At 41.4% G+C, this 17,395-nt stretch overlaps 2 protein-coding genes across 4 annotated transcripts in view; one reads left to right on the top strand and one right to left on the bottom strand.

The window, feature by feature from the left end:
* NT5C3A (5'-nucleotidase, cytosolic IIIA) overlaps positions 1–7,114 on the top strand; it is an 87,356-nt gene extending 80,242 nt beyond the window's left edge. For all 3 annotated transcript variants that reach the window (XM_073630469.1, XM_073630470.1, XM_073630471.1), the window contains exons 8-9: positions 1,932–2,132; positions 6,593–7,114. In XM_073630469.1, coding sequence (XP_073486570.1) covers positions 1,932–2,132; positions 6,593–6,694 — 303 coding nt within the window. In that variant the 3' untranslated portion in view covers positions 6,695–7,114. The remainder of the gene's footprint in view (positions 1–1,931; positions 2,133–6,592) is intronic.
* A 494-nt stretch (positions 7,115–7,608) lies between these two features.
* FKBP9 (FKBP prolyl isomerase 9) overlaps positions 7,609–17,395 on the bottom strand; it is a 59,547-nt gene continuing 49,760 nt past the window's right edge. The window contains exons 9-10 of the mRNA XM_073630468.1: positions 14,092–14,255; positions 7,609–12,075 (exon numbers count right to left, since the gene is read on the bottom strand). Coding sequence (XP_073486569.1) covers positions 11,893–12,075; positions 14,092–14,255 — 347 coding nt within the window. The 3' untranslated portion in view covers positions 7,609–11,892. The remainder of the gene's footprint in view (positions 12,076–14,091; positions 14,256–17,395) is intronic.

Here is a 17,395-nt window from a genome sequence, read left to right as displayed (position 1 = left end):
TGTGGACAGAGAGGAGAAGAGGAAGTGGCAGAGATTTCAAATCCCCGGACTGGTGGAGCTACTTGAGGGAGGTAAGTACAGTGGGGACCAGGGGGATGGGGAGGGGTCCGGTTGTTAGGTCACCATTACAGATTTTCTGTAAAGGTGAAATAACACTTTAATTCAATTGCACAAAAAGAAACTGTAGTTTTCCTTTAACACTTGGACAGTCCAGATTTGGGCAGCACCGTTGTTGGATTTATTTTTTGAGTATCTTTTTGAATTCAGTGGCTATTATTTTCCAGCCCAGGGGTGGGAAGGTGACCAAGCTGTATTGCTGAGCTATTTAAATGGAAGGCAAACCACCAAATAAACAGGAAAATATATGGGTTTCCTGTTTTACTGCACGACCTCCTGCCCTGAAATGGATTTTGACCAATAATTCAGCCATTCTTGTGATCCCTACACTCCTAATAGTCAGTAAGGACATTTAGGCTGTTTGCTGGTTTCTAGGTGCACAGCCCCCCTGCTTTGTTTCTCAAAAGATTACTTGTTTTGTTAGGACAACATTGCAGTGTGGAAAATGTGTGGAAATCACAAGTTTCAGGTCTTTTGGCAGGTAAAACTGTAAACCTTCAGTATTTGTTTTTCAACAGTTTGCCCGGAGGTTCACTTTAAGCTGTGGATCTAGGTGTTGGCCTTGAATTTCAGCTTTTCTATTCTTTCAATCTTTATTCATGTTGATGTATTACCGGAAATATTATCTTTTTATAGATGTAAACAGACTGTCTCTCTTGGTTCTAGATAGTATGGTTGCACCGATACTGTTTTTTTTATCGGCGAGTAACGATACTTTTGGTCAAGTACTCGCCAATACCGAGTACCAATACTTTGCAGTGCAATTTGCGTCAATACAAACAAATTGGTGAAAATTGCACTGCAAAGAATCGCATGTGATTTGAACAGGAATCTTGTGCTATTCCTGTCCGAATCACATGCGATTTCCCCAACTGCTCCTGTGCGCGTGTGTGTGCGCATAGAAAGGCAAAAGCGCCATCTAGTGGGCAGTTTATAAAAAAATTTTAGAACTCACAGTACATATGTGGCCAAATGCAAAATCTTCATAGGTGACCCCGATCCCACTGATGATAGCAAATCACGGCTGCTGGAGGAGAAGTTTCAGGACCCCTGTAGGTATAGGACAGAAGTGATGTTCAGTTGCGGGTGGACCGTCTCTACATCTCCAACCCTGTGAGCACCTCCAGCGGGCGTGATTTGCTATCATCGGTGGGATCGGGGTCACCTATGAAGATTTTGCATTTGGCCAGATATGTACTGTGAGTTCTAAAATTTTTAATAAACTGCCCACTAGATGGCGCTTTTTCCTTTCTACATACATGAGCAGTGGGGGAAATTGCATGCGAAATCACATGCGATTCTTTGCAGTGCGATTTGCGCCAATTCATTTTGTATTGACGCAAATCGCACCGCAAGGTATCGGTCTCGGTGTTGGGAGCATTTGCGTGAGTACCGATGCTAGCGCAAATGCTTGGTATCGGTGCATTCCTAATACTTAGTATAGTATTTGTCTGTACAATAATCTTTGTGGTTTAATTTTGTGTAGATAAACATGCCTCCTCTATAGATGATTGAGATAAAAAGCAAATGTTAAAGGAGAAGCATGGCCATACTTCACAGGAATGCAATTCATTCTAATGTTAAAGCCCGCTATTGGCTGACATCACTCAGCCAGTCCAGGCTTGGGAAAGATCAGAGTCTAGATCCACCCAGTTTCGGCTCTCTGCTTAGAGGGGAGAACTGAGCAATCGGCAGTGTTTGATCACTCAGTTCTCACTGTAGAGGTGGCGGGGACATTTTTTTTTTTTTTTATAGATCTTGACATTCTCTTTTAAGTTAGACCTGAAAATTAATTGTGCCCTTTTTAATTGCAGGGAGTTATAAAGGGATTCAAAGGTGAATTAATACATGTTTACAACAAACATGACGGTGCCTTGAAGAGAACAGAATACTTCAATCAGCTGAAAGATAGCAGTAACATCATTCTCCTGGGAGACTCACTAGGTGATTTAACTATGGCTGATGGTGTATCAAATGTGGAACATATCCTCAAAATAGGATACCTTAATGATAAGGTAAGCAAATCGCCTCTGCATTAGTTTGTGCCTTGGCATTGTGCAAGTGACAATTAGATGTCTATAGGATTCATGTTATGTTGTATACTGCGTTCTTACGTTGAAGTAATTAGTCTATGGGTCGAAAAAAAGAAACCCTCTAGGTCGGACTTTGGAAGCAGATTGGTACAGCAATATATTGTCTTAAAAAATTAAATTTTATTAAACATAAATAGGCAGACATAAGCAATATAAAATTATAAAAAGGTATCGTCCAGAGATTATGTTTCAACAGTATGGCATCAAAACATGCGTGAGCCTCTGCGCGTCAACGCATTTCGCTGGATCGCTTCCTCAGGACACACATTGGGGGGGTGTAGAAACAGGTCTCACTGATCCGGACATACGCTACTGTCTACACAGGACTTTCCCTGGATGGGCACCACAACAGGGGTGGTACTTTAAGGGGAATGTATACAGGCACAAGTTGCAGGTGTTGCCCCCCACCCCCCACCCCCTGTGGATTTAAGCAGTTATAGTTTTCAGGGGAAGATACACAGGCACACGTTACGAGTGCTGCCCCCTGTGGATTTATGCGGTTATAGCTGTGAAATAGATAATCTTCATGCAACTGTAAAGTTTTTAAATGGGCTGTAATCACTACCCGATGTGAATGTGACTACTGACTTCAGTACAGCTAATACTTATGTCTGATAAGTGTACCATACAAGCTCTCATTTGATGTCATACTGTTGAAACATCATCTCATACTTTGGATATATGTAACGTCCGTCTTTTCTGGCCATTGCGTGGCCGTCAATGGATGATGCCTTTTTATAACTACATATTGCTTATGTCTTACATATTTATGTTTAACCACTTGCCGACTGCTGGGCATCCATGGACGTCCTGGGTTTTAGGGTGGTATAACTGAATGATGCCTGAAGCTACAGGCATCATTCAGATATTGGCGTTTTCAGCCGGCGATTTCCTACACCATAAGAACGATCATAGCGGCTAGTCAGCCGCTAGATCGTTCTTACGGGTGGCAAGAGGGGATGACCCCCCCCTCCTGCCACCCTCCGGTGCTTCTACCGAGTCACCTCTGCGATCGGTGAGTCGGAGAACAGATCCACCGGCCCCGGATGTCCACCATAGAGATTTCCGGCGGACCAGATGGTCGCCGGAGTCTCTATGATCGTTGGAGGCCGGGCGCAATGTTATGATGTCACGCCCGGCCTCTGCATTCAAAAAAACGCCGACACCGCGGCTGGGAAGCGGTGATCTTTTTTTTTTTTTTTTAATTATTATTTTAGGCTTCCCAGCCTAGAGGTGAGATATGGAGTCTTATTGACCCCATGTCTCACTGTAAGGAGGTCCTGTTATGCCATATTCCTATTACAAGGGATGTTTACATTCCTTGTAATAGGAATAAAAGTGATCAAAACATTTTTTTTGAAAGTGTCAAATTAGAAAATTTTAAGTAAAATTAACAATAAAAAAAAAAATGTTTTAAAGTGCCCATGTCCCCGTGTGCTCGCACGCAGTAAGTCCCGCCCACATATGAAAATGGTGTTGAAAGTACACATGTGAGGTGTCGCCGCGAACATTAGAGCGAGAGCAATAATTCTAGCCCTGGACCTCCTCTGTAACTCAAAACATGTAACCAGTAAAAAATTTTAAAGCGTCGCCTATGGGGATATTTAAGTACCGAAGTTTGGCGCCATTCCACGAGCGTGTGCAATTTTGAAGCGTGACATATTAGGTATCTATTTATGCGGCGTAATTTCATCTTTCACATTATGCAAAAAAATTGGGCTAACTTTACTATTTTGTTTTTTTTTTTAAAGCATGACACAGTTTTTTTTTCCCAAAAAGTGTTTGAAAAATTGCTGCGCAAATACCGTGCGAGATAAAATGTTGCAATGACCGCCATTGTATTCTCTAGTGTCTCTCTGCTAAAAAAACATATATAATGTTTGGGGGTTCTTTGTAATTTTCTAGCAAAAAAATGCAGGAGAGAAATCTCAGAATTGGCCTGGTGGCAAGTGGTTAATAAAATAAATTTTTTAAGACAATATATTGTTCCAAACTGCTTCCAAAGTCCGACCTAGAGGGTTTCTTTTTTTCTTATCCAATTAATTTTACGGATGTGGCACATGAGTGATTCACTTTAAATTTATTAGGCTATGGGTTTGCTTACGTTTTCCCCCAACACTGTGAATGTTTAATGGGTGTGTAAGTAAAAGTACCATTTTAAGAAAAAAAATAATGTAATTTTGAAATTAATGGCAGCAAAACGTCTAAAAAATGTTGGGACAGGGCCATGTTTACCACGGTGTAGCTATCACCTCTTCTTTTAACAACACTTTACAACAAAATCCTTTAGCAGGTAAGTGTTCACAGAGATGTATTTAAAGCCCAGTTAAAACCTTCCGTTTATCCACTACATACATTCCAGGTGACTTAAAACAGAAGGTGTTCATTGTCTTACAGTTCATTTTATTTCTGAAGCAGCCACAACCTGAAAAGAAAAGCCTGCCCCTTGCCAATATGCTGCTCTTTGTGGAGAAGGAGTGGTCTTATTGCAGAGGTCTGGCATGTCCCCCACTGACTGACTCTATAGCTCTGCAGTAAGTAATGGCTGGTGCACACGGGAAGTTTTTTTTTTCCCACAACCCAGGGGGCCGAGCAAAACATTTTTTACAGACCTAATAACACATCCTATATTAGTGTGGCGATCTCCCTGCTGAGCTATTGTGTTCTGATAGGAGGGCATCCCCCCCCCCCCCCCCCCCCCCCCCCCCGACAGAATACAATGATCATATAGGAGGTGTACACACAGGCCAAAAATTGGCTGGTAACTGCCTAACCGACCGTTTCAGTTTCAGTGTGTACCTAGCTTAAAGCTGCTGATTGGAGAACTCTGACTCAGCAGGAGGCATGTCAGACTTCTTCAAATAGATCACTGCTTCCCCACACAGAGCAAGCGTCTCACTCTGCAGTATGCTGGCAGGGAATAGGTCTTTATACTCTGGTTTTGGCTGATTTTACACTTGTGGTTTGTGGTGCAGTAGAAACAAGCAGTTGAGTCACGTTTTTTCTTACCCCCTTATGACTGGGTTGTACACATGCCACAGCAAAAATTATGCCCCACTCACGTTTAGTGGGCAGTACCACAGCAAAACATTACCTAATCAAGTGAAAGCTTGCGCATACAGTGCACCTGGTTGCAGCACCGTGGTTCAGCATTTACAGGGCTAAAACGGGTAGCGAAGAGGCACAAGCAGTTAGTGTGGAGGACTCTTCACCACCTGTCACATACCTCTGAAATGTGATCCACCACACATTGCTTTTCAGAGGCACGATAAGGGCTGCCACAAGTGTCAGCTTAGCCTAAAGGCCCGTACACACGATACGAAAATCGGATGGAAAAATTCCTACGACGAGCTGTCTGCCGATTTTCGGATCGTTAGTACGCTGCTTTCGACAGCCAATTTCGCTTTTTCATCAGACAAAAGTTGGATGTGCAGATTATAAAATTTTTGTCGGATGTGAACTCGTCTGATTTTCAGATTACCATGTCCAGAAACAAAAGAATACATACAAAACTATTCAACACATTACTTCACTTCTGACGTTGTATTCTGTCTTATGAAAAATTTCATATTGCGAGTAACCTCTTCACTTTCGAAATGAGACCAGCATGCCACAAAAAATGAATGTTCGGTCGTCCGAAAATCTAAGCGTGTGTACCGGGCTTAAGACTTTGCACACCTTTTTGTTTTGGTGTGCCTGGATTGTATCTATCAAATATAAATTACCATTATAAAGTTCCGATGGGCTTTTAACTGTGTATGTAACTGCTTGCAGTTTAGTACAGAATGGTAGAGAGCTTGGCGTGGGTGATGGCCACGGATAGTCCAATGGAACAGGCTTTTTGTGAGACATTGACTTGGGGTCCACAGAACTGCAGACTTTACAGTGTTGTGGGTTTACCCTGGATTCACACTAGATGTGGTGCGATTTCACAGCAAATTCACTGTGGATTCCGCACCGCAGCAAAAATTTCAACCTGTTCATGCGAACCGATTGTGTAGTGTATGTTAAGTTGACAACACCCCGAAATCGGTTTGCAGTGCGATTTGCAGAATCGGATCACATGGGTGTGAAAACCCATGTGATCTGATTCTGGTGCGGACAAAAAAAAAGAGTCCTGCATGAGTTTGCTGCAAATGCAATGCAATTTGAGCCACACAAATCCATGGCTCAAATCGCACCACAGAGACAACGCATGTAATTCACACCCGAATGTGCTGCAATTCCTGTGCGAATTACACGCGGTGACCTGCATCGCATCAGTGCGAACCCAGGCTCAAGGAGATGAGCATTATAAAAATTAATACTGTGAGCAAATATTTTTTAACAGATTGCGCTGTAGAAGGTTTTCTAACTTTTTTTTTTTTCTTCTTTGCCTCCAGGTAGAGGAGTTATTAGAGAAATACATGAACTCCTATGACATTGTTTTAGTGAAGGACGAATCTCTCGATGTGGCCAACTCCATCCTGCAGAAGATCCTGTAAACTTAACTGGATCTCCAACCCTCACTACCGACCAGCTGTGCTCTCGGAGCAGAGGGAGATTTACTTTATTTTTGTTAATTTAAAAATATTTAATAGAAACATTTTAGAATTTCAAAGCACCTTACTTTTCAGCATTGTGCTGCTTTCCTCCACAATTTGATTATTTTTCTACTCCACAATGCCCATCGCTTTCAACCGAGATGGGAAGCCTGTGTGCAAGCGAGGTTCACCACAGATCTAGAATGGCATTCATTCTGTCTGTGAAAAGACTAGATGGTAACTGTTTTATTTTCATATTCAATTTTAGCTGTTGTATTTTGTACAAACATATTTTCCAAAGGCCAAATAATGTTCTGAAGTGCTGTTTGTACAGTTTTGTATGTGTTAATGTTTCACTATAAAGTATGTCGATTAAAAATGTGTTGGTGGGTTTCATTTATTTTAAAATAAATTCTTTTTAATCATGAAAATTTCAGGCTGGGGGCATTGAAGTGTGAATTTCACCTTTTTGGGCTTCCAATCCAATATTTTAATTATTCGAGCCAAATTCCAACTTTTTTTTTTTTTTAATTACTGGGTAGCCCAGCTGTTGCTCTGTCTGCAATACTCCTCTTCTCCCTGGTGCTGCCCCATGAAGACTCACCACATAATGTTCCAGTGCCGGTCCTCTTCTAGGATGAATGACGCTCAGCGTGGGGGGCTGAAATTGAGCTTTAAAAGTTCCTATTTTAATATTTAGATTTTTTTTCCCTATTTCCACACTACTATGTGTTGTGGTGTACTGCTACACAGGTGCCTTGCCAACTGAAATAAATGTGCTGTATTGTGTGCCTTTATATGCCCAGTTAACCAGATTATTTTTTTTTTAACACGCCATTGCTATTGTTATCCCAATATAATGCGCAAATCCAAAGCAGAGTTTATCAGCATTTTATTTATCAAAACTTATCTTTCAGCACTCATTACATTTTTTACACGTTTTCCTTTTGAGTTGAGAACTAAACTAGTAAAAAAAATTCAGTTGCAGTAAACAGAATTTTATAAACTGGCACATGACATGATTAACTATAGCTACCCATCCCACCTTCCAAGAGAACAAAAAAATATATATTCATCATTGAAAAAAGTCTGAAAGTCAGTTTACAGACAGAAGGCCACAATCTGGTTCACAATTCTACACCAATCACTGGGGTTGATTTACTAAAACCGGAGAGTGCAAAATCTGGAGCAGCTGTACATGGTAGCCAATCGGCTTCTATCGTCGGCTTATTCAATTTTTACCCATAAAACCTGGAAGCTGATTGGTTCTTCTTAGTTTTAGTAAATCGTCCCCAGTGTGTCCATAACTGAGATGGCTACGGCTGGGTACTCGGCATTAAATTAGATGGCATCATGGGCCTACAACCATCCCATTTCTAGCTAGCTTTCATTTGTCTTTGGGCCAAATTCAGTGTCCTGTGGGGTTTAGTTATGGAGTACCCTGGAATGTGCTTACACTGTAAACAATCACTCTCCAGTGGGGGAATGGTAAGAACTCAGCAGCCACTTATAAGAGTTCATTGTAAAAGCTTGGCTAGAAGTCTGACACATTAAATGTTCATGTATTCTCACACAGCAATGTGATGTCCATTTTTAACAAAAGAAAAAAAAGAAGAAAAGTTTCTAAACTTGTAACTCTGTAATTGCACTCAAATCAATGGAAAGGGTATGATGGGCAGGATCCCCCTTTCTCTGCTAGTAACACAATTGAAAAGTTCCAAGATCTAACATCACATCAGGAATGTTTTTACACATTGTTCTTTATAATAAATGCCCTCTTTCAGTGGGTTTAAAGAAACCATTTTAGGTACAGAAAGAAATACTTAAGTGGGGATCAGGCAAAAGGTTTTAAAAAAGGAAAAGTTATGCCGCGTACACACGGTCGGACTTTTCGTCTACAAAAGTCCGACAGCCTGTCCGACAGACTTTCGGCGGACTTGCAGCAGACTTTCTAACGAACGGACTTGCCTACACACGACCACACAAAAGTCCGACGGATTCGTACGTGATGACGTACACCGGACTAAAATAAGGAAGTTCATAGCCAGTAGCCAATAGCTGCCCTAGCATGGGTTTTTGTCCGTCGGACTAGCACACAGACGAGCGGATTTCGGGGTCCGTCGTAGTTACGACGTAAAGATTTGAAGCATGTTTCAAATCTAAAGTCCGTCGGATTTGAGGCTGAAAAAGTCTGCTGAAAGTCCGGAGAAGCCCACACACGATCGGATTACCAGCCAGCTTTAGTCCGTCAGCGTCCGTTGGACTTTTGTAGATGAAAAGTCCGACCGTGTGTACGCGGCATTAGAATCTGAAATGTCTGCATGAAACCACTATCTGAACGCAATGGGGGTTATTTATTAAAACTGAAGCCTGCAATATCTGGTGCAGCTCTGCAAATAAACCAATCAGCTTCCATGTTTTATAGTAAAAGCTTAGAAACTGACTGGATACCATGCACAGTTACACCAGATTCTGAGTTCACCAGTTTTAATAAATCTCCCCCACTACATCATTCTATTTTATCCCATAGCAACAATTCACAGCACATTCAATCCCAGCTAACAATCAGTTCCTGGCTTCCAATAAAGATAAACCTCAGGTACCGATCCAAAGCATGCCAATCTTCTGGAGCATTGAACCAACAGAACAATCAAAGTTGCTTGGGTCCTTTTGGCTGGGTTTATATGGTTGCACTGTGACAATACATTGGTGTACAGTGGAGCTGTTCATTCTTGGACCCCTTTCACACTGAGGCGTTTTTGCTAAAAATAATGCTATTAAAACGCTCCCCATGCATCTCAATGGACCCTTTCACACTGAGGCGTTGCGCTGGCGGGGCATTGAGAAAAGTCCTGCAAGCAGCATCTTTGGAGCAGCTTTTGGGCATTGAAAAAAGTGCTTCAAAAACGACCCTCTCCATTGAAATTAATTGGAAGCGCTGTAAAAACACCTGAATAGCGCCTATAATCCGCCCTGAGCTGTAGAAAAGCCACATGATCTCACAAAAGGTAAACATGCAAGCAGAAAAGAGAGCATCTACATGTAGGGAGGTGGGGTTGTTCTTTGACACCCATGCTTCAATAACGCGGGAAAAACGCCGTTACAATGCCCGCGTTGTAATTTTACTGCTAGCGCCCCAAAAACGCTGTAAAAATGCTAAGGCGTTTTAGGGTGTTTTTGAAGCGCCTCAGTGTGAAAGGGCTCTATATAGCACCATGTCACCACAGGAGATCACAAAGCACAGTATTGCACTGCCATGTGCTGTGGTGCAGTGCATTACAAAAACTAGTGCATGCACCTTCTTTGGTACATTAGCATATTCAAATGAAAAGGCTGCTTTTGCGCAGTGCACATCAGCACACTGTTACAATGTGATTCCACCTTACTGAAACATCCTAAAATGCATAGGTAGCCATACACACAAGCGGTGCTTGACACTAGACTAGACTGTTGTTCTACTTTTCAAAGCAACCAGTCATATTAACCCATTGCACAGGGTATGAAACCAAGAATCAAATTAGTTACTATAGTACAACACTGACCAGGGTGACCATTGTTCCTTCCGAAACATTAATAAATCTGGCCATGACGGAAATACTGGCAATGTTTACAGCAAATTCCGCTGCCACTAAACCCCCATCCCAATCCAAAATGCTACACTAAAAACAAGAATATACCGTATATACACAATTACCATACCCCTGGCTTCTGTTCATAGGCCAGTGTGACATCACCATTCTTCAGGAGAGAACCCCAGGAATGCTGGGTAGCATAAATCATGCTGGAGGACACTTAAGCACAGTGCAGGAGCAACATTTGGGCTATTCGGCACCACTGGAAGGATTGTGACGTCACCCCCTGCAGTACAGAATCAGGGGATAAGGCAAGTATGTGTACTAACTTTTTATGCCCATGGGCCTTTTAAAAAAAATACCGTACTTTATATTTTTATGCTTTAATACTGCTTTGGAGTGAAAGGACCACTTTAACTACTAAAGTAGTTGTAACGAAATCCTAATATAAATAATACTTGTAAGTCTTTATTAGAATATTGCTAAAGCAAACCAATACTGAAGGGACATTTATGCCCTGTACACACGACCGGTTTTGCTGTCGGAATAAACTCTGAGCCCTGTTTCACACTTGTGCGGTGCGAATTGAAGCTCAGGTTTCACTGGGGAGATAACAATCTCCTGTTCAACTGATTCATTGCGTTTTTGCTCAGTATCAGAGAGCAGGGAGAGGGGGAGGTGTAGTGAGGAGAAAGAGAAAATCCTTGTTCAGAACGCAATGCATCTGCGAATCAGATGCGTTCCCATAGGAGATAATAGACTTGTAGTTCGCACCGCAATGCCCAAAAAACGCACACGTTTTTTGTGCAATGCGCAGTGTGAATGCAACGCACATATGTGAACCAGATACATTCATATGAATGTATTTTAAAATGTCCTGCGAATTAGATGCGGTTTAAGCCGCATCTAATTCGCATAGGTGTGAACCCGGGCTAAAAGGTTTTTCTGATGGAGTTCCGCTCAAGCTGTCTTGCATACACATGGTCACACCAAATTCCGACCATCCAGAACGTGGTGACGTACAACGGGACTAGAAGATGGAAGTTCAGCCAGTAGCCAATAGCTTCCGTCTCGTACTTGCTTCAGAGCATGCATCATTTTTGGTACGTCGGAACAGCATACAGACTATCGGTTTTCCCAACAGGAATTGGTTCAGTCGGAAAAATTTAGAACATGTTCTCTTTCTAGGTCCGTCAGAATTTTTTCGACGTAAAAAGTCCGATGGGGCACATACACACAATCGGAATATACAATGAAAAGCTCCCGTCGGACTTTTTCTGTCGGACATTCCGCTCGTGTGTACACGGCTTTAAACTGTCCTTGTTGACCTATTCTTCTGCAAATGTCAGCTGCCTGGATGTCATGCTGTCATAAACGCAATACCAAAAAAAAGAGAAAATTTGGGCTGGGGGTCCACTGTAATATAGCTTGTCACATGTGGCGGTAGATAGATGGAAAGTTCACTTTTGTGCCTGTGTTCTCACAATAAACAAACTGCTTTAGATTCCCATAGACATATCCAAACAAATGAGTGTTCTGTCACAAGACATTTTCACAGTGCATACAGACACAAGATATGGTGAAACATTACAGTTCATCATGTCTCTCTTTATCCTCCTGGTCTTTCAACTTAAACTCTGCTTCTGTAATTTTGCCATCATGATTCCGATCCTGATTTCTGTACATGTTCTCAATAATTTTGTCCGCATCAAAACCAGGAGCCAGTTTTCCTTTCCCAGCTGACACCTGAGCTTTAATATAGGCTGCAAACTGGAAACACATTAATTAGTGAGTTTTTCCACTTTCATGATTACATTTAAAATACCAAAATCTAGTGTCATGGGTCTAGTGGCTCTAAAGCTTCCTTTTTTAAATAAAAATAACAAACATGTCTTACCTGCTCTCTGCAATGGTTTTGCACAGAGCAGCCTCCTTTTCTTTGGTCCCCCACCAGCACTTCTGGCCCCTCCTCCTTGCCAAGCGCTCCCATACCAAGCCGCTTGCTCTGGGGGCACTCTTGCATGCTCGCTTCTGAGCTGCCTGTGTGTGTCTATGGGTCACACAGAGCGTGGCTCAGTCCTGCCCCTCATTCCCTCCTCACAGGCTGTGATTGGCAGCAGCTAATGGCTCCCGCTGCTTCGTCTCAACCAATGAGGAGGGAGAGACACTGCTCTAGTGCACATTGCTGTATTGGGGGGAGCTGCACACTGAAGGTTTTTTACCTTCATGCAAAGAATACATAAAGGTACAAAACCTTCACCATTAACAATAACTTTAAAATTCAAGAAGGTCCAGTTAGTTGGTTAAAATTTTCTCCCAGCAAAGGTCCAAATCTTACATCAGATGTCCCCATAACAATGCCCCCTTACAATAAGTGTCCCAATCTCAGTGCCACTGTACCTTTTAGTATCAGGCAGAGGCAGGCTGCAGTCTAGACTGGAAGTTTGATCCTCCTATGATGCTGGGGGTGGGACACACACATGATGTCATTGATTGTTAGGACACCAGCAATCATAATTGGGGGGACCTGCACTGGGGACTGGCTGGTAGTATAGATAGGACTGTTGCTCGGTCTTGGTGTGGACCGCAGTCCACCATTTTGTAACAGTTGATTTAGTGTAATGTTAATTTTTTCTAACCGCTTCCGGACCATGCATATACTGCGGCAGGGCGGCCCAGCTGCACAAAATCACATACCTATACGTGATTTTGTGCACACGATCTAGGGTGCATGCGCCACTCCCGCTGTGACCCGCCAATCGTTCGGAGGAAAGGAAGAACAGCAGTCTGCCTATGTAAGCAAGGCAGTCCGCAGTTCGTACGCAAAAGTAAGAGCAAGACTACGCATGCTCAGAAACAAAAGAATACATACAAAACTATTCAACACATTGCGTCACTTCTGAAGTTGTACTCTGTCGTACAAAAATGTTCGCATTGTTAGGCAAAGCTTCAGTTTTTGAAGAGGTTACTAACAGGCAGGGATTATACCTAGGAGGAGATTTTCTGTCTTTCTGGTAGTGTTCATCTGAAGGTGGCAGCATAACCCTATCATCATGTGTCCCGTAATATACGCTACCCAAAGAGGACATTACTAGTTTCAAATATTATCCTGTGACAAAAAGGGGGGCATCCTGTACAAAGGCATGGCATCTGGGATGAATGCCTAGGGCAGCAGGATGACGATATAAAGCTTTGGTCAGAAAACAATCACATATATCAAATATATAGCAATTAATATACGTATATGTTTTATCTTCCCTACAATAGGCAGAACTCCTTACAAATCTCAAATTTTTATAAAAAAAAACCCCGTAATATCATTATTAATCACAAATTACTAAATGAAATTCTCAGTTTCTTTAGCTGAAGATGGGCATGTTAACAGAAATGAATAAAAAAAATAAAAGGGCCCGTCAAATGGTAATATACAGTATATATAAAACAAAAAAACAGATGAACTTTATCCTAAAAAGTTATTTTATCTTTAAAAGTATTGCTGTATCTGGCAATGTACACTGAGCAAAATGGATTATCTCATCAAAGGAGAAGTGCTCACTAACACAGATTTAGACAGATTTGTGAACAATATTTGAGAGAAATAGACCTTTTGTGTACACAGTAAAAATCGTAGATCTTTAAGTTCAGCTCATGATAAATAGGGGCAAACACAAAAGTGTTGCGTTTATAATTTTGCCCAGTGTATTATTTTAAAATGCCATGATTCTGTTTTCATAGTCTTTTGCCACTGTGTATATTTGTATATAGCCATACCGATTTGATGCTTACCTCTTCTAGAAGTATCTCCTTATTACTGTTCTTATCAATGTCTTCAAACAGGTTCTTTGACACCTGTCCATTCCACACAAACATGTAACCGTCAGGTAGACCTGGTATCAACTCCAGTAGCTCAATCTCGAAAACCAGCACTGCACTTCCAGGAACTTCACCCTCTGTCACATAGTGGGAACAATTACAGTTTACATTTTTTTGTTATCTCCTTAAAAAGAATTCATGCAAAGACATTCAAATAAAAGGAATGTTATCTGCAACTGTTGGTCCACATATAACTGTCGGTCAACAGCTATCCTGCATCCTTTGGCTTACAATCTAACACCCCAGCTACAGTAACGCAAAACACACACTTAGGTCAGTTTTCATACTGTAGGTGGAACCTAGATCAAGCCTATACAAACACGGGGAAGAACTACAAACCTCGAGCAGAGAAAGACTCAGATGAAAATCAAACTTTGGACACCAAACTGGAAGGTGAAGTTTTTTTGTAATTATTGGTAGAATGAAAGTGGTATTAAACAACCAATCATACAAATTGGATATACAGTCTTTACTTTCATTACAGAAGAGATTGTTCGAAAAGTACATTTCTTTGTTTTTACTTTATTTAACATCATAAAATGTTAGTGTATGTGTACTTTATATTGTATGTTTCTTAGTTTTTATCCACAGTTTAATCCAGAACAGTTTTTACTACACTATACAAATCACAGTCAATAAACTGCTTGCAAACTAAAGTAAATAATTACACTGATCCTAAAGTGGAAGTAAAGGCAAGCAGCTAAATTCGCAGTTCAAGTATTTTTGTGAACCTGTCAAAAATGTGTAATTTCTTTCAGCCAGTTTCCTAATCCAGTTAGGAAACTGGATGGTTGTTCTTCTGGAAGGTTCTCCTCTCTACACAGAGAAATGCTGGAGCACTGCCAGACTGACATCAAGTTCTTGGTCACATTCCTGACTAAGGTCCTTGTCCCACGATCGCTCAGTTTGGCCGGGAAGCCCGCTCTAGGAAGAGTCCTGGTGGTTTCAAATTTCTTCCATTTACGGATGATAGTGGGCATAGCTCCCAACTGTCCCTGATTTGGAGGGACTGTCCCTGATTCTGAACAAAGTCTCTCTCTGTCCCTCTTTCCTTACCATTTGTCCCTCATTTTGGTCTGAACTATATAGTTGTATTTAAAATGCACTTATTATCTTTCAAAAAGTGTTTCCCAGAGCTAAACCTTTCATCCAAATTGCTGCATTTGTAAATTTCATAAGCCAGTATAAATGAGTAGTAGTGGTAAAAAAAAAGCCTTTGTGGGTTTAACTAATCATTTTTTTTTTTTTACAATTCTCCTTTAACCACTTCAGCCCCGGACCATTTGGCTGGCCAAAGATCAGAGCACTTTTTGCGATTCGACACTGCGTCGCTTTAACTGACATTTGCACGGTCGTGTGACGTGGCTCCCAAATAAAATTGACGTCCTTTTTTCCCCACAAATAGAGATTTCTTTTGGTGGTATTTGATCACCTCTGCGGTTTTTATTTTTTGCGCTATAAACAAAAAAAGAGCGACAATTTTGAAAAAAAAACTTTTTGCTATAATAAATATCCCCCACAAATATATAAAAAAAATGTTTTTTTTTTCCTCAGTTTAGGCCGATACGTATTCTTCTACATATTTTTGGTTAAAAAAATTGCAATAAGCGTTTATTGATTGGTCTGCGCAAAAGTTATAGCGTCTACAAAATAGGGGATAGTTTTATGGCATTTTTATTAATTTTTTTTTTTACTAGTAATGGCGGTGATCTGCGATTTTTATTGTGACTGCGACATTATGGCGGACAGATCGGACACTTTTGGCACTATTTTGGAACCATTAACATTTATACAGCGATTGGTGCGATTAAAAATGCACGGATTACTGTGTAATTGTGACTGGCAGTGAAGGGGTTAACCAGTAGGGGGGCGCTGCAGGGGATAAGTGTGTTCTAGGGATGTGTTTTAACTGTGTGGGGATGGGCTACGTGTGTCATGACACTGATCACCGCTCCCAATCACAGGGAGCTGTGATCAGTGTCATGTCACTAGGAAGAATGGGGAAATGTGTGTTTACATCAGCATTTCCCCGTTCTTCCTCTCCGTGAGACGATCGCGGGTATCCCTGCGGACATCGAGTCTGCGGGACCCGCGATCACACTAACGGAGCTTGCGGCGGCCGCGCGTCCACAATGGCGCATCTTAAAGGGCAACGTACAGGTACGTTAATATGCCTGTACTTGCCATTCTGACGATGTATATTGGCGTGAGCCGGTCGGCAAGCGGTTAAGGGAGCGTGGCAGGAGTGTGCGTCCTATGCCTACATACTTTTGCTAATAGGTGTCTCTCGTTCCCATCTCAAAAAGTTGGGAAGTATGTGGAGGCCACTGCTTCCTTCAATGCTGCAGAAATGTTTCTGTATCCTTCCCCAGATCTGTGCCTCAATACAATCCTGTCTCGGTGGTCTACAGACAATTCATTGGACTTCATGGCTTGGTTTGTGCTCTGACATGCACTGTTAACTGTGGGACCTTATATAGACTGGACGTGATTTGGAAAGGCACACTCCTATCAAATGAATTAACCACAGGTGGACTCCAATCAAGTTGTAGAAATATCTCAATGATAATCAGTGGAAACAGAATACACCTGAGCTCAATTTTGACTGTCATAGCAAAGGCTGTGTTTGTTTTTTTTATTTTTTATAAATTTGCAAAGATTTCAAACAAACTTCTTTCACATTGTCATTATGGGGTATTGTTTGTAGAATTCAGAGGACAATAATGAATTTAATCCATTTTGGAATAAGGCTGTAACATAACAAAATGAGGAAAAAGTGAAGCGCTCTGAATACCTCCTGGATGCACTGTATCTCTGTCAAATAGCACAGCTATGTTCTGACCTAATTTTTCGCTAAAGCAATATAGCCTGGTAAAAGGTCAGACTGAGATTGGAGAAGGAAGCAGCAGCAACACTGATGATTTGAACCCTAAACTGGGTAACTGTCAGTCAAACTATTACAGCAGTCATGCAACGCTGTGCTAAAATATATTTTTTAGACAGATACAGCTTTCTTTTGGTTGTATTTAATAACCACTTTTTTATTTGCTATAAAAAATACTAAACATTTTAAGCAAATGTTCCTTTTGTTTTCTGTACTAAAACATATCAAATAAATATGCCAGGACAGTACAAACACCTTCTCTGCTGAAAACAGGTCACAGGAGTGCAAAACGAATTGCACGCCTGTGACCCAGAGGAGAAGCCCAGCTGAATG

This window comes from Aquarana catesbeiana, linkage group LG05, assembly GCF_042186555.1.
Source record: "Aquarana catesbeiana isolate 2022-GZ linkage group LG05, ASM4218655v1, whole genome shotgun sequence".
Taxonomy (NCBI): domain Eukaryota; kingdom Metazoa; phylum Chordata; class Amphibia; order Anura; family Ranidae; genus Aquarana; species Aquarana catesbeiana.
The sequence above is the reverse complement of the archived record's forward strand: the minus strand, read 5'-3'. Positions and strand labels throughout refer to the sequence as shown.